At 39.0% G+C, this 18,287-nt stretch overlaps 1 protein-coding gene across 1 annotated transcript in view; it reads left to right on the top strand.

Annotated features, from left to right (window-relative positions):
• PREX1 (phosphatidylinositol-3,4,5-trisphosphate dependent Rac exchange factor 1) overlaps window positions 1-18,287 on the top strand; it is a 2,105,011-nt gene that overhangs the window by 1,124,900 nt on the left and 961,824 nt on the right. The window contains exon 8 of the mRNA XM_044089931.1: window positions 5,251-5,366. Coding sequence (XP_043945866.1) covers window positions 5,251-5,366 — 116 coding nt within the window. The remainder of the gene's footprint in view (window positions 1-5,250; window positions 5,367-18,287) is intronic.

Raw genomic sequence — 18,287 nt, 5'->3', positions numbered from 1 at the left:
CCTCCAGTTTATTGGACGGTGTATGTAGCATACTTTAGTAAGGTTTTTCTTTTGTTTCCTGGGAGGGGTCTTTCTACTTCAGAATGTAATGCAGTGAACTCCTTTAATATTTAAGGCCTCTGTTGCATTGTTCTTTGTTTTCTTCTTCTAACAATGGCCATTTTGGTGGTGGTTCCTTACTCACATTTGCATATAAAGATCCTTTACTAAACAGCTTCCTCAGTGATTCCAGCAGTGGGAGGAACTGGATTTCATGCTTTACTTTACTTCCAACGGTAGAAACCTCTGTGGTAAACAGATACAGAATACCTTCTGGAAGAAAACAATTTTGGTGAAATCCCACTTCCATTTACTCACTTTGAGGCTGTGGGACAACATTTGCATATTAGTTTTTGAAACTAGGTGCATTTGCATAAAGTCTTCAGTATTTGTTCCATTTTTCTTTTTAAGGGTCTATTTTGTTTGAGCAGCATAATGCATTGTTTGTTACTTCAGCAAATGGGGAACCGGATCCTCCTGAACTGTCATGGAGAGAGACTCTGGGACTGGTCCATGGAGACCAGGGAGAACAGTACTATCTCAAACACAGCATGCATCCTGGGTGGAAAACACCTGAGCAGGTTGTCCAAATTAATCTGCTGTAGAGTATCTTGGGTAAAAGATGGATTCCAGTGTCATTCAAAGGTTTATACAACTTGGGGAATTACCCCTTGATGAACCTTTCCAAATTAAGGCACTCTCTTGCATTCTTCTTTTACTATTCAGCACTTGAGCTCCAGGTTCAGTTTTATTGTAGTGCTTTTAAAAACAAACACTAGTAATAGTTTAGTAAGGCACAAAACAGATAGCAAAGCCACAGCAGAATAAAATATCAATACAAAATGTAAAGTAGTATCGTATACAATATATAATAATGCTTTTGCAAAAAAAAAAAAACATAATTAAAATGCAAAGGCTGTTAAAAGAGGTCTTGAGCCTGGTACATAAAAATGTAATCTATTACCAGCCCAAGTAAAGGGGGACCTCTTGAAGCAGTCCAAAGCTGGACATTCCTGCAGCCAACTTGGGAGAGTCCAACAGATGCAGTGCTTGATAAACAAAGCAGCTGTTTTCAGATGCACCTGGGAAACCACCAGCAACTCAAGAGTGGCAGAAAGCTTGATCAGGTAGGAGAGACCCACGCCGTATAGAGAACAGGTAGAACAATGCCAACAATTTAAAGACAATGCAGTAAAAAATGTGAACTCACTGCAAACTCTACAGCACAGGTGTAATGTGCTGACAACATGACACACCAGATGGAAGGCTGGGTGCAAAGTTTTGCAAGAGTTACAGATGTCATATTTTAGACTAAAGATGCTATAACCTTAATGCATTTCTTCTCTTCTAAGTCATTCAGCACGTCCTAATGAAGTTTGAGTGTGAATGTCCGAGAGAGAGAGAGAGACACACACACACACACACACATACAGACAGACAGGGAATAAGGCAGACAGAAATGAATGAAGAAATGTAATTGCTATTTCTCCGAACTGGCCCAGGCTATTTTGGTTTTGCTGTCCTGCACTGATTATCCTAGAAGCAATTTATACCAAAACTCTTGCTGTTAGAAGATTTGCTTCCAGGTGTATTCCAGACTGTATAAAAAGCTTTTCTCAACATGCTGGCATGTTTCTAAGTCTGTATCCTAGTCTAAGATCAAAGTGTCTGATAGTATTAGTGTCTTAATCCATCCATTCATTCGCAGCCCCTTAGTCTGTATGTTGCAATTCCCTTTGGGATATTTCCCGTCATTTTAGACTAAAATGTCTTACCGAGGCATGATAAAGTCCATGTTGATAATGCAGCCTAAGTGTTTGCCCTAGAAAACTATCTTTCTAATGGCTATCTCATCTGCCAGCCGAATCTACTTTGGTTCTTAACTTGCAGAGAGCTTTTCTTCACGTGTTACAAGGAGAGCGTTTGCCTGAGTTGCATCCCTTCTTTTGCTGTGAAGCAGATTCACAGTGTATCTTTAGCTAATCCACCATCCTTCCTTTCTTTTCCTCCAAAACAGAGTATAATGGCATGGCTGCATTTTGTGGCTACTCACAAGCATTTCAGATACCTTCTAGTCTGTTAGTCAGATTTGTACCTTTGGAAAAGTGAAGAGGAAAAGCCTACAAGAATACAGGTCATTGTGTTATCACATGGACTTTTTCTGCCAGGCCCACACGAGACATCTTCCTCTCATCCTATCAGGAGCATCATTATCATTCAAGTCTGTTTTGGAATGTTCTTGCAGCAAACATATACACTGTGTCCACCTCATCCAGATCCATTCCCTTGATGTGCTTTCCCTAGTTAGAATCTCCTTTGGGAGGGCTGTATGTCAGAGAATAATTTTATTATCCTTTAACTTTAATCATCCCTTTTTTCTTCACCCTTTAATTTTTATTTATTTATTCTGGGGCAGTACTTGGGAACCTGTTATATTCCTAGGAACATCTGACAGATGCTGCCCTGAAATAATGTAGTAGAAGTTCTACTCTTCATATACAACAGGTTTTTGAGAGAAGACAATGCAGCAAGGACCATTTTCTCCTTTCCATTTACCTATTTCTTCGCTTGCAGGAGGGTGATTCATATAGTTTCTGTATTGTGCCCTTTAGCTTTCTCTTCCAGCTCACAGTATTGGGAAAGAAATTGGGTAGTTCGCACAAGGGTGTACCACATATAGCTGATACAGGCTGATGAACATACTACGCTTTATTTACTTATTCTGCCATTTGTTAACCAGATTTGTGGGCATGTCATCAGTCCCCTTTAAGCCATGATTTAGGCTCCACGAAAACCACAAAGTAAATACATGAACAGTGCTGGGTCCACTCCTGTTTGGCATTTATTTTGCAGACATCCAAGCCAATGTGCTTGAAGTGTGACTGACCAAGTTTGCTGCTGACATCAAACTGGTCAGTGTTATCCACTAATCCATTGCTACTAAACTGCTGTAGCAAGGGTGGGAATATGCACATAACTGATGTACAAAAAACAGTGTCTAGCTGAATGCAGCATTGTAGCGTTTGGCAAAAAATCTGCTCCCACCTCATTTATTGTAAGTGGTATTCATTTCAGAGAGATGTGATCACAAGGCACCTGGGTACTTACATGGAGGATTCTGTTTTTCTAATTCAGTTGTCATGCTTCTGTCATAGAAACCTTTTAACTGGCTCAGTTAATTTCAAAGGGAATGTTTTCAAGATAAAAGTAAGTAATCTTAATGCTGTCCACTTCCATTATCAGATCCATCACTGAGTATAGTATCGCTTTGGTATGTACAAATCCAAACATATTGTCCAACTCGAAAATTAAAGGACATAAATCATCATCTATCCTGATAGAATAGCGCAAGTGAAAGAACCAGTGCTCTTTGACCACCTGTTTCATCACAAAACCAGTGGGTCTACAAACCCCTCTGCTAGGGAGCAGAATGGACACCAGCAAAATAACAAGAGTCGCTGGAAGTACTGGTTCTTGACGTAATGTATTCCCAGCCCGTGGAACAAGTTACCACTGTGGATCAAACAAAGTACTGCTTTGGCTACCTTTAAGGCTAGTCCTGATTACTGGATGGGTACACCAGGGCTGTCATGCATGGTCCTGCTTGATTTGGGAGGTGGTTATTGCCAATTGCTTGTAAAAGGTGGTGAGGACTTTGTGTGTCTCCTTAAAGGTGTATATAGCTAGGCATCATAGTTTCCTTGACTTTGGTGAGCTGCAGCACTTGTAACTCTTACGGCCTGTATTTCACTTCATTCTCGTCAACTGTGGTTCCCTTGATTCTGGAAGCATAGGGTTCTGTTGTCAGCTTAGCTGTGATTCCCTCCCTTTGTGATGTGTTTCCCTTGAGTTTTGTAAGCTGTCATTCTCTTGACCCTGGTGAGTTGTAGTTTGTTTGATTCTGCTAAATAGTAGTTGTCTGAATTGTAGTAGCCTGTAGTTCTGTTAACTCTGTAAGCCAGTGTTCCTCTTGAATTTGGTAGCTTGTGGATTACTTTACTCCAGTGGCCTGTGAGCCCCTTAACTCTGATGTATTGTGGTTCTTTTGACTGTGGTAGCCTTTGGTCCCTTTAACTCTGATAACCTTAGTTCTCTTGACTCTATTGAGCCCTGCTTCAGTTAACTGTAGTGATCGGTAGTTCCACTAACTCAGGTGGGTCGTTCCCTGTGTTGGGGATCTTCTTGTTGATCTTACAATTGATTATTTTTCTGGTTTTGCAGCACAGCCCAGCATCACAATAAAGTGTTAGTTGATTACCAGCCATCTAGAACTCATTAAAAACTCTGTATTTATTTATTTATTTATTTATACATTTGTTAGCTAGGTAGTTACTTTGGGCCAAAGATCCTCTTCAGGTATGATCCAAGCCATAAGACAATGAACATTAACAGTAATTATAGTAAAATGCATGCGTTACAGAACTGAACATGCATTACAAAACTGAACATATATAAAAGAAACATCATAATGCCAGTATGAGTACAAAAGAAAAATTACATAAATAAATAAATAAAACAGTGTTGTTTACAGTGATGTCAGCTGTAATGCCAGTATGAATGAGTATAAGGGTTGGGAGGGTGGCCTAATGGTTAAGTTGTTTGCCTTACAAACACAAGGTACAGGGTTTGAGTCTCACAAGGGATAATTGGCTGGGCTAAAAATGGCTCACAAGGGCAGTTAGCCTAGTATTAATCTATGAACCTATGAACCTATAAATGAAAACTGTATTTAAATAGATATGACAGGGTTGCTTATAGTGAGATTCTATACTACCAGGGCAGAAATATTTTAAGACAAAGTAAACCCGAATAATAATAAATGTTAATGCACATATTCAGCCTTTTTTCACCTCTTCAGAATTCGGTATATGGTTTCCTCTTAGGCTCAATTTATTTAGGGGGGACATGTTAACACAGTACTGAAGTCGCATTTCTGAGGTCAGAGTATACATTCATAGAATGACAGTAATTCATGATGTGATTTTTATATATGAAATTACTTGTCATTTATTACCAAGCGGTTCTCTGCAGAGTACCTAGTAAGCTGATGAAATAAAAATTGTGTGTGTGGTGCATGTTTATTTGCAGCTTGGGTTTGAAATCCAAATTATGATTTCTAAAGAACCATACAAGACTGCATACAGAGTGATCAGGTAAGATATATCTGGAAACTTGAGTGATACATTGCAAATATTTCTTTTTTTACCTCAGAGTTGCAGGGAAAAAGTCAACTAAAAGAACAAAATCTTTTAATGGGTCGTTGTACATCTTTCGTGGCCGGATCAACACAGAGGTCATGGAGGTGGAAAATATGGAAGATGGAACAGGTAGCATGACTGTTTGATCTTTTTCATGTCTTGATTCATTCATTGATTGATATTGTTGCATGTTGCTTGTGAAAAATGGACTGACATCATATATGTTTATTTCAAACACTGCCCACGCTGTTGGCAAAGCATAACTGTAACATCTGATAACACTGAATGGGGAAAACACATTTTAGTGCCATTATGTAAGAATATCAGAAACATTTTTCATATCTGTTTCATAGGATGACTGTGAAAGGAAAGAAATGTCCTGCAAGTTTAGGTAAGCATAGGTAACAAATCAGAAAAATTGCCACTTTTTCTGGTGAAATAAATTAGGCCAACCTTCACTAGGGACACTGTTACATTGGGTCATACCCACATATCTGGTTGTAACTTTAATCTGGAATACTGTTAGACTGGACCGTACCCTTACTTAAAGTACTAGCCTTCTGATGGGACATAGATTGGACAGTGCTCATGTACAGGGTACTAGCTTTCACTGAGAACAGTGTTAGATTAGAGCATGGTCATATGCAGGGTACTAGAAGTTTGGGGGTGGTGGAGCACAGATTGTTGTGCCTTTATGTGGGAGCTAACCTTCACAGGGGATAGATACTGTTAGACTGGGCTACATCATTCTGTGAAGTAGTATCTGTTATTTGGGACATTACTAGAGTGTTCCTAGCTCATGTATGGAGTGTAACGCTGTTAAACTGGGGCATGCCCACATGCAGGGTATTTCCCTTAATTTCTGTCTGCTGAGTGCACAGGTATTACAGCGATGTGCAGTTAGCCCACTGTTTCTTTTGCATGAAGCATATCTGGCTTGTACTGCTGCAAATCTTGTCCCTGCTGCATGTGGTCGATAAATCCAGCCCCAGAACTGGTGCTTTTTATTAGAATATGACCAGGTGTTATAATTAAAGTATTGTGTATCATGTACAGCCTGCCTGTGGCTAGCAAGGCATACAACATCCTTGCAGTGTAAGATGGTACACAGAATGGTTCAGGATGGAGATGGCATGTGGTTTCTTACTAAATGGTGCTGTAGGATTTGTGGTAAGTAGAGACTTCTCTAGTGATACTAACCTTATTGTCTGGTAACCTTCCTGTTCCCCTCCCCAAGCAAGTAGTACAACTTCTGCCTGAACCCTTGAGTTGGCGGTCACCAGAAGCAGACTGACACACCGTAGTTAGTGAGATGTTAAATTGTGTAATTATAGCAGATCATGAGGTGTGCATTATATGCAGTTATTAGACCTGCCCAAGATGCAGCTTGATCAAAGGATCCCATCTGTGTCATTCTTCAGACTGACTTCCCTTCCTTTGAGGACAACTGCATTACCGGAGAACAGACGTAGCCACATTAAGAATGAAGCAAGGGAGGAGAGGATTATTGTTTGTTGCAGGGAATGTAAGCATCAGTGCACTATCTTTGCCTTCAGAGTTTCATTAATATTTTATTGACTTTCAAATGTATGTTGGAGCAATTACAGTAATATAGGTATATAAAAGGCATTTATAAATATTTGAGATAGAAACCATTTGTGATGTAAGTTGAACTTAATGTCATTGATTGATTTTATAATGCTAATTTTGACCTCAGATAGTTTCTGAAGCATGACAGTGTAAAATATCTGCAAGAGACAGGACCCTGGTACTTAAAGTTTAGTTAGTTGCTTACTATGAATAGTTTTACTTCTTTATTTATTTACCTGATGGGTAAGCTGGTCCAGGGTCTTTTTTTTCTCCGCACAACTCAAGCCAGTACGCAAAGGCAAATAAAACAGTGCAAATTTAACATGCAGAGAAGTGAAATGCATACAAGTACTTAAAAGGCAAATTCTAAAATGCACAATATATCACAGCAGAACATAAAAGGAAAATGCACAGAAATATACATTAGCTATATAAATGTGGAATGTTTGGCAGATGGATATTGTATAATGTACAGTATTACAAAAGGTAAGCTTGTTCAGTGTAATATATGTAAAGAATTTGAAATAAGGCAAAAATGTGCAGTTTTAAGTCTTTGGTGGCATGCTGTGTATAAGCTGCTCACACAACACTCCATGTAGTGATGTAAACTGCTAGGGTTCAGATGTAAACTGCTAGGGTTCAGTCCACATATTTAGCTATGGTGTTTTCTTGGTTGTCTACTAGTAGATCACTCACCTGCCTTCGAGGGAAGAGAGAAAGAGAGAGATAAAGAGAGAAATCAGAGTAGACTTTAGCACTAGTATAGCATAGTACAGTGTAGTACAGTATAGTATACTGTGGTGTGGTGCATTATAGTATAGTATATCATCCCATACTTCAGAAAACCACACATTTCTCAGCAAAGCAACTTTTTTAATATACAGGTATTGTTAATTGCTATAAAAAGTATGTATACAGTCCCAGTTGAGTGAAGTCAACATGTTTCATATCTCAGCAATTTGTGTACTTTACCAGTTGAGATATACAGATACTGTTAATGTCTGTAAAAAAGTTATGTTTTTCTCTGATCTTTCTTGAGTAGTAGCACTTTTATATCAAGTGTAAAGCCCCAGGTATACATATTCAAAAGCTCCAATGCATTTTGATGCAAGGTCGTTAAAAAGTTGTCTCTGTATGTGAACTGAGCTGTTGCTTTTTACCACACTCCCTCAGTTTGTGAACAGGAAGTGCAGTCAAAGACGGAAGTGGTGTTGCATCACAGTGTTGCGGTGCAGTAACATGAAGTGATGACTTGTGTTCTTTCCCAGCAGTGTTGCTATACTTATAATTTTTTATTTGTTAGCGTACTGGAAAAAAAACATTTACATAGGAGACATAGGGAGAAAAGCTCCCAATAAAAGCAGTGTTACAGACATGCATTAGAAATGCCAAGTTACAAGCATTCTTACATACAGAAATGACATTAGTGAAATCATTCTTAACATCATTAAATAATTATGGTATCTGGCCACTATGTAATAAAAGGAAGACAGAATAACATGCATGATTATTGTTACATTAAGGTACTTGATATACAAACCCAAGCAAGAAAGAAGGAAATTTCAGTTTACAAACCATCTGAAAGTCTCGCAATTAAAGGAGATTCTTCTTAAACATATAGTAAATTTTGGTTACATTTTCTGTGTCTGTGATTATAGCAAAGATTGTAGAGTAATATTGTGGGATTCAAATCAACAGTGATTAACCAAGAAACGTAGCACAATCACTGTTAAATTAAAGCATTACAAGCCAGGATAGATTGTCACACAGTCTTGTAACAATTTAAAGAGCCATTCATTTATTTGAAATGCTGCTAGTGTATTTTTGAATTTAGTTACATTGTCAGTAGCTCTCACAAGGAGAGACAGCATATTTCATTTGGTTAGAAGGAAAAGATTGGCCCTCTGTCTCACATTTTAGTGCATTTAGGAGTATGTAGAGCTAAGATCTTTGCATGCCTTAAGTCATATTAAGTGAGAAGATAAATGCATGCATTACTTCTTATGTAAAAACTTAAAAGCGACTACATATTGTTTTGTGTATAAAGATTATCTGTATTATGTTAGCTAGTGCAGTACAGTTGCAGCTTGAAGAAAGACATTTAACAACAAACCATAAAACCCTGTTGTATGCACTAATGCATCCATGTGATTGGCTACATCATACCCAATCGTAGTGCGGTGCAGTAGTTTGGGTTGAAGTAAGGCCTGAATTAGGGTGGGTCTTGCTTATTCTGTTAGGAAAGATTTTATCTATCAAGGCTTCCAATTTTACAGTTGATGTCCTTTACTGTGTATCCTCTGTGTTCTCTGAAAAGGTAGATCCTTGTTTAAGATGATCCCTAGGTATTTCTGGTTATCAGGTTTTGGTGTGGGACCTGAATTTCCAATAGTATTTGTATCAGCTGTGTTCAGGATGGTAAAGAGTAGCAGGTCCTTGCTTGTGAAAGTAAGTAATTTCTGTTTTTTTTGTTTTTTTTTTAATTCAGGATAAGCTTCTATTGTTTATCAGGGTCTTAATGGAGTTGAAACCAAATTGCAAGTTGATAATCAATTTGCTTTGTGCATCTGCATTCATGCACAACTAGAAAGATCATTCTGTTATACAAGCTGAATCCCCTTAGTAGGAAGGCATGTATTATTTCTGTAAATCAAAAAAAAATTATAGAGGATCCTTGGGGGACTTCTACTGTCAGAAAGAATATTCTCCTGGTCCATAGCTGATCTCCTTCCTGATAGGTAACCTGAGTACTACCTGAGGGATGTACTGTTTCAGTCGTCTTCCAATACTCAACCTGTGTACATCAATCCATCATTATACAGTCCTAGCAAGGATAATGGGCAAATGGTGTATGGTCCACAACTTCAATTGCTTTCAAGAATTCTGAGAAAACTGCTGTTTTATGCTGGCATTTATCTTCATGTATGAGTGCTGTGTCCAGGCCTGAAACTGTGTTGTTTTTAATAAGTTTCCTTGCTCTCAGAGATAGGTCAAGCTCTATCTATGTTCACCTCTTTTCCAGCACTTTTACGGGGGGGGGGGGGGCTGAAAATACTGGTAAGGCAGTAATGTTCCAGTTTTTGCATGCTTTATGCTTCCAGTTTTAAAAGGAAGCATTATTTTAGCTTCATTCCTTATGTCAAGGACAGCTACCCAGTAATACTCCCATTAATTAGCGTTCTGATGAGCAATGAGGAATAGTCTGACTGGCTGGATATATTTCACAGGAAGCCCTCGTAGATAACCTCCACTGTAATGTCAAAGATACAACCAAACACGAGGAAGAGATTGTGTGAAATCACTTATGTAACATGCTCAGTATGTACACAACATAGAAAAACATATATACATGTATTTGGAAAATATATAAACAATGATACACTTAGAAATCAATTTCAGTCTTGAGAATATAGGCATAAAAGTACATATAGAAAGAAATCAGAGTTATATGTCCTTTACATGGAGTCATAGGTGTATGGGAGGTTAGGATATTTTGTGGCTTCAGATACATTCTTGAACCAGATGCATCAAAACCAATCCCTACCCATGGTTTTCGAAAGATACTAAACTAGCCTTGCACCAAAGGGACAAAAAATGGAAACAATATCAAAAACATAAAAATCCTAACACCCTCCTAGAGTATAAGCAACTACGAAACTCCACAAAAAAACTAATAATTAAAGACTGCAAAGCCCACTACTCCAAACTCCAGTCCTTGCACTCAACAAATCCCCCAAAATTCTGGGACTGCATCCCCATCCTCTCCAACATTGAAGCAGCCAGCCAGTTCAACTCATTCTCCATAGACTGCATAGCTAAACTATCAACCTCTTTCCCACCCCCCCTCCTCCATCACCACCCTCTCCTGCCCCAACCACCACCCCAATCATCAACCTTCCTCCAGATCCTTCTGCCTCAAGCTCATCCCCACAAGCACTATAAAAAGACTTCTCCTCAAACTCAAACCCTGTCACAATGCTCTTTCATCATTTCAAGTTTGCCTCTCATTGCTGCTTCTGTCGTGGTGCTTTTGGTTTTCCTGTCACAATGCACCTGACAAAACCTTCCTCAAACAATCTGTAGACAGCATTGCCTATCCCATCTCTATTTTTATACATAGATCCATACAAGAATCATACATCCCTTCTATCTGGCACCATGGTTACATCACCCCCCTCCACAAAGGTAGCAAAAATACTGATACCACCAACTTCAGACCTATTGCCATCCTTTCCCCTCTTTCTAAAATATTAGAGAAAACAATACAAGCACAACTCATGGCACACCTAACACTAAACAATCTCCTCTCCCCTACCCAATACGGTTTCCGCCCTGGCCACAGCACTATGACTGACCTTCTTTCCTTTCTTGAAACCATAAACCTCGAACATGACTCAGGCAAGTTCGTATCCACACTATTCCTAGATCTGTCAAAGGCCTTTGACACCATCACACACACCCTACTTATATCTCAACTCTCCACCCTACACCTCTCTCCCACCACCATCACCTGGTTTTCCAGCTACTTGTCCAACCTCCAACAAACTGTCCAATGGAAAACTTTGACCTCCCCCTTCCTTCCCACACCCAAAGGTGTGCCACAATGTTCTGTTCTTGGCCCTCTTCTCTTCAACCTATTCATTAACAACTTTCACCAATCCATCCCAGACTCATCTGTTATCCAATATGCAGATGACTCAACAGTCATCTGCTCAGCCTTTCCCCCCTCTGAGCTCCTAGCAAAAACCCAACTAACCTTCTCCAAAACCAGCCTCTCCAGAAACCTGGATGCAGTCTAACAATCTGGCACTAAATGCAAATAAAACCAAACTAATGTTTTTTTCCCTACCAAAACTCCATTGACAAATCCATATTTACCATACAAAGCCAAAACAACACCCTCCTTGAAATTGTTTCCAACACCAAGCTTCTTGGCATCATTATTGATGAAGAACTAAAATTTGACACCCCCATCTACTCCACAATCAAGAAAACGCGCCAAATGTTAGGTCTCTTCTACAGGCACAACCACTTCCTAAGCCCCTCTACCCGTCAAACTCTTGCATCCATCTTCATACTCCCCACCCTTATGAATGGTGCCCCTCTTTTCACCAATCTCCATCTTGGCCTTCGGTCCAAACTTGAATCCTGCTACCACAAGATCTCCAAATTTGTAACCAATTAAAAAAACTCACCCCAACACTACCACTCCCTCCTCGTCACCTGGCTTGAACTACCCAACTACCTCAGTTACCTACAACTCACCATTGGCCACAAGCTCATCTTTAACCCTGCCAACTGCCCAGCTCTCACTACTTCCTTAAAACCTTACATTCCCAACCGCTCACTCAGATCCTAAAACCAAAATCTCCTTCAGGTCCACAAACCTGCACAACCTCCTGGCCATCTACTGCTGTCCCACTCCTTAGCTAAACAGTGGAACTCTCTCCCCACACACCTACACAACCTACCTAACCATACAAATTTCAAATCTCAGCTTCTCTCTCATCTTTCTTCCAAATGGGAATGCCCTTGCCACGCTCCAACTTAAACCACCTCCCCCTCATTCTACCTTGCACTGACTCATCCAACTACCTCTACTATTACATCTACTATTACTTCATCCCACCCAAAACAATCCCTCCCCTACCAAAAACTAATTTTCTCTCTAATATCTATTGTACTATACTCTCCAATCTCAAATATACTGTTACCCTCTCCATGCATAATATTTTCCTAACCTACTAATGGCTAGGTCTAAGAGAAGAGCAGATACAATATTACCAGAATCACCGGGGCGGTTGGTGTTTTCAAGAAAGGATAGAACGGCTGTGGTGGTACTATGTCCAGGCCTAAATCCATGTTGTGTAGAGGAAAGTAAGTGGTTGTCTAAGAGATAGGGTAAAAGTTGAAGGTGAATACATTTTTCAAGAATTTTTGAGATGGTGGAGAGGATGGCAATGGGGCAAAAGTTGGGGATGTCAGTGTTGTTGCCTCCTTTATGTAAGGAGATGATAAAGGCTTTTTTTTCCAGAGGAGGGGTACATAGGATTCTTAGATTGAACGGTTGATTAGTATACAAATGGGGATTGCGATGACATCTGCAGCTAGCTTAAGGAAGTTGGTAGGAAGGTTGTTAGGGGCTTTGAAACAAGGTTTTAGTTTTTGAAGGAGTTTTTTTTTATATTGGAGACTGGGGTGGGTTTGAAGGAGAAGAGAGAGGGGTGGGAAGTAAGTGTGGTGGGGAGTGGGTAATAGGAGTGTACAGAGTGGGAAGATGTGATGAGTTTGGCAATTGAGTCTATGAAGAAGGAGTTAAATTTGGTGGCTATGATATGGTCTGAGGAGCTAGAGTCAGGGCAGGACTGAGGAGGGTAGTAATACTATTCCAAAACTTTTTGGGATTGGATTTGTTATTTTGAAGCTTGGAATAGTAGGATTTGTGGTCAGAAGCAATTTGTCTTTTAACTTTATAATGAAGTTGTTTGCATTCAGTGAGGGTGTTGGGTGTTTTATATTTTGGTAGAGTTTCCATGATATGATTATTATATTAGCATTGTTAAAAAAAGTGTTAAGTGTTGGCATCAGTAAGCATAGTTTGTTGTTAAAATTCAGTACATTTGTATGTTCTGTTATTCAGTGACTTATTCAGGAAAATGCATCTCTTAAAATATCTGGTTATTTAATATTATTTTTACTTTGGGTTAAAATGTCAAATTTACTTGGGTTTTCATGTGTAGTTTGTGTAAGTTGAATACAGAATTGTAATGGAAGCCTAAAGGCAACAGAATTGCCAACAAAGAAGGATTCCCACATCACTGGTTTGTGAGAGGCTTTAACATTAAAACATGGCAGACTTTCTTTTGGAGTCTTAGTAGCTCAGTGGATAGTGTTGTCAAGTTATGGCAAGAGGTTTCCTGGTTTGATTCTCAGCTGGGCTGCCTTTAGTGTAGCATTTGCATGTCCTGCCTATGATTGCTTGTGTGTCTGACAGATGCTGCAGTTTCCCCCAACATTCCAAAGACAAGCAGTAGGTGGTTTGGACATTCTAAATTGGCCATAAATATGACTGTGCATGTGAGTGTGTGGTGTAGAAGAGCTACCAAGGCAGGGATAGTCACCCTGCAGTGTAAACCTTGCCCCTGGATGATTATCACTGTTGAAGTGACACCACCATCCCATGTGCAAAATGGGAAAAAGGGGTTGTGGATGGATAGCAAACTTTCTGCAGGCAGTGCGCTTCTTTTATTAGTAGGTGTCTGTATGATTCTGTGTTCTTGAGCTTCCAATAGTTTAGTTTGCTTCTGTAGGATAGACTTATACAGTCTGTTGTTCTGCAGCCTGTTTCATTGGAAGTGCTTGCACAGTGATATCTAGAAAAAGGAGAACAGGAACAGAAACTATATAGTTAGTAAAAAATACCCTACTTTCGCATAACATGTCTTCATTAATACAAAACCAGAGAAAAGGAATGTAGCAGTAATATACATGTTGTGTGTATTTATTTATTTATTTATATTTGTTAAGCATTGTAGAGCACTGATCCACATGGACCTTTTTCAGACTAGGAGTACTGTCAGGCTAAGTCACACAGTTATTATTTATTTATTATTTATTTATTTACTTTTGCTGACCGGGAGAGTCCAACTGGACACAGGTCCGTTTTCAGCGGAGGCCCTGGAAGAAAAGCTCCACATTAAGTATTACTTGCATTATACAGTTAAAAAACATAGCATTTAAATATAGACACTAGTCCAGCTGAGGACGTAAGACAAGAATAAAACATAGATGTAAAATAGCTGTAGAACATAGTACAATTTTAAAATATGGTGACATATACTATACATGGTTACAAATGTAGTTGATATTCATCAGTGAACAATTGATAAATCTGTTTTTGAGGTACATAACAGCCATTAACAGTTGTTGCTACAAGAAGTTAGTATTATGTGGCAGGTAGCTGGGAACATGAGTAGCCAAGCTTGCTAAGATTAGGTTGTTGACAGGGGGCCGAGAGAGGTAGTGGGTGGGTGGAGTGGATGGTATTGGGGGGGGGGGTTGCAAGGGCATATCTGGCAAATTTTTAAGTGTGATTTTAGTAAGGATTTGAAGTGGGTGCAAGAAGTTACAGAGGTAATTGAGGATGGGAGGGAGTTCCAGAGTTTGGCTGTAGTGCAGGAGAATAATGCTTCTCCAGCAGAGTTATTGGCTCTTGTGACCTGTAGGAGGTTTTTGTGGCTGGATCTTAGTGGTCTCATGGTTATGTAAGGTTGGAGTAGATTCCAGAGGGATGGGACTTTTAGTGGTTGGTTTATTAGTTTGTGGGTGAGTGCGAGTTGGTACCATTGAAGGAGGTGGGGGAGCTCTAGCCAGCCCAGTTCTGCTAGTGAGAGACAATGGTGAGTACGGTTGGAAGCCCCTGTGGCGAATTTGGCGATTTTGTTGTAGCAGATTTTGAGCTTATTTAGGTCGCATTGTCTAAGGTTAGTAAATATTGGAGAGGTGTAGAGTAGGGTAGAGATAAGATGAGAATTTGCTACCGAAATTTTAGCTGCTTTGGTAAGTAGTTGCTGATTTCTATATAATGCTCCTAGTTTTTTGTGCACTTTTTTAATGGTCATGGAAATGTGAATGTCAAAGTTTAGTTTATTGTCTATTTCTACTCCTAGTAATTTGGTGTGTTCTGTAGGATGGATGGTGGTGTTGTCTTTTGCTGTGATGTTAAAGTGAGAGCTGTCTAGGATAAGTTTGGTGGGTTGGACGATTAATAATTTTGTTTTGTTTGAGTTGAGTATTAGTTGGGCATCGGATAACCAAGTTTCAATAGAAGGAAATGCTTCCTGTGTGACTTTTTGCAGTTCAGGTAGGGAGTGGGCTGTGCAGATGATGGTTGAGTCATCTGCATATTGTATGAGTGTGCCATGTGTTGTGGCTGAGGCTAGATTATCGGTGAAAATAGAGCAGAGTAGGGGTTCCAAGATGGACCCTTGGGGAACCCCTATGGAGACTGGTAGTTGGGGGGATAGGTTGTCCTGCCAAACAACTGCTTGTTGGCAGTCAGATAGGTAACTCTGAAACCAGTTGATGACTGGTTGAGAGAAGGATTGGTTATTGAGAAGAGCGATGAGTTGTTTGTGTGGGACCATGTCGAAAGCTTTAGAGAGGTCTAGGAAGGTTAGACAAATGGAAACTAAGGGAATGAAACCGTGGACCACAGGAACTAACTCACCAAATGCTATAACAGCAGTTAGTGTTTTGTTAAACATTTTCTTTAGAGTGTCTTTAGTAGCTTTTTTTTTAAAACGTACAGGCAGTAAGTGGTTTGCAGGATCTTTATCACTTACAAACAGTTTGGTTTCCTGCTAAACAAGGGAATTCTAATTCAGAGACATTGCTAGGGTGAGGCAAAGGGACAGCTAAGGTACAGAGTGTTAGGGGTTCTGATCAGCAGATTGTGATCAGTCTTCAGTGCACTTTTTTGCTCCTCAAGTCTGAGGAGAATAACTTTTTTTTTTTAATTAAAGTTGGGGGGGGGTAGATCCAGGTGCATATATGACTTTAAGGAAAATGGCTGCTCCAGCCAACCACTGGCCACTGGAAGTCCAGAGGCAATGGAATAGCAGTTTAAATTTCAGCAGTGCAACACAGTCTGGTTGATTGAGTGATTTAGATCTCTGCCTTGGAGCTCTGGGGTTCAGTCCTTACCACTAATAATTATGTGTGCAGAGTTTGCAAGCTCTGCTCATTTTTTTGTAGGTTTTTTCAGGGTATTCTACTTTTTTACTTTTCTCCATCCCGATTATCCGCTCTAAGTTATATATACATAATGCTTCATCTACCTTTTAGCTCATGTCATGGTAGAAAATGGACAATGGACAGTGATAGGCCATTTCATTCACCAGATTAACAGATGAATAAATTAAATTTAAATTAAGAGATGCATGCCTTTTAGAAATGAGACTTCAGAAAGTTAACCCTTTTTCATAAACAGCACAGCATTACCTAAAATACTAAGAAGTAGACTGAATCTGTTTCAGAGGGTAAATCATGTAAGCTTTCAAGACTGTTCCTAATCTTTCACATCATTTACAACATCAACAATTGAGTGCTAATGCACACATTTGAAGTTGGAACCTGAAAGCAGACATTTGTTTTCTTCAGCCAACTGAATGGATCTTTTAGGAAATCCTAAGGCAGTTGTGAGTTGTCTAACATCAAAAAAATGATAGGGGGGCGTGGCCAAGGATGAGCACAGGATAGCAGCAGATTTCTTCAGCTCCACCAATTTCATTACACTGATAGGAATTAATTACTTAAAAAATTAATTTTTGAAGTAATTTTCGTTCTAAATATGTTTGTTTTATATAGTTCTTGAACTATATCTAAAAAAGAAAGGAAATTTTAACAATATTCCTGTCAGAAATCACATTGGAAATTTTCCTGTCAGTTTATCAGTCTGAAATGAGTTCCAGTAAGACAAATTCTCAAGACTCCAGCATCAAGAAAGAACTTCAGTCTCTGATAACTATAATCCAGCAACTTACTGCTAAGATGGATAAAATGGATACTAAAATTGATACCTTCATAGAAAAAACTACAAAACAAATAGACTTGTTACATATAGACCTGCAACAACAGAAGATCCAGATGACAGGCATAGAAGAAGCTGTGAATGACATGGAAAATAGAATCCAAGAAGAGGAAATCAACATTGAGTTTCTGCTGAAACAAAATACACATTTACAAACAAAGCTGGATGACCTGGAAAATAGATCTAGGCGCAATAACATCAGGCTTTTTGGACTGCCAGAAAATATTGAAGGTAATAATATTACTTCTTTTTTAACAACATGGCTTCCTAAAACTTTAGACTTACCAGAAGCATTCTCTTTTGGTATCGAAAGAGCACATAGATCTATAGCTAATACTAACTCTAACAAAAACTATCCTATATCAGTTATAGTTAGATTTCTATCATCTTTTGATAAAGAGATGGTTCTTAAATCTGCTTGGGCTAAAGCTCCTGTTAAGATTAATGAGACAACTGTGCGTTTTGACAATGACTATTCTTTCTTGGTAATAGCTAAAAGAAAAGTTTTTCTGCCACTAATAAGGGAGCTTAAAAAAGCACAGTTTAAAACATACCTTCTGTTTCCTGCCAAGCTAAAAATCTTCCTTCCTGATGGTCCTAAAATTTTGATGACCTAGACTCTGCTTTACTGTTTATCAAAAAAATAAGATTTTGGATAAAATAGAGGAAATGGAATGGGCTAGTCCTTCATTAAAGAGACTGGCAACTGAAACTTCGTGGAAGACTTCAGAGAAGAAGAAGAGACTAAAAACAAATGATTTGTTTTATGTTTTTTTCTTTTTTCTCTCATCATTTTACTTCATTATTAATCTTTTTAAATATAGTTCCTGCATTTCCAGAAAGCCACAAATATTCTGAAAAAGATTTAA

Source organism: Protopterus annectens, chromosome 12.part0 (genome assembly GCF_019279795.1).
Source record: "Protopterus annectens isolate FY-2018-M chromosome 12.part0, PAN1.0, whole genome shotgun sequence".
Classification (NCBI taxonomy): domain Eukaryota; kingdom Metazoa; phylum Chordata; order Ceratodontiformes; family Protopteridae; genus Protopterus; species Protopterus annectens.
This window is presented reverse-complemented; position numbering and strand designations above follow the sequence as displayed.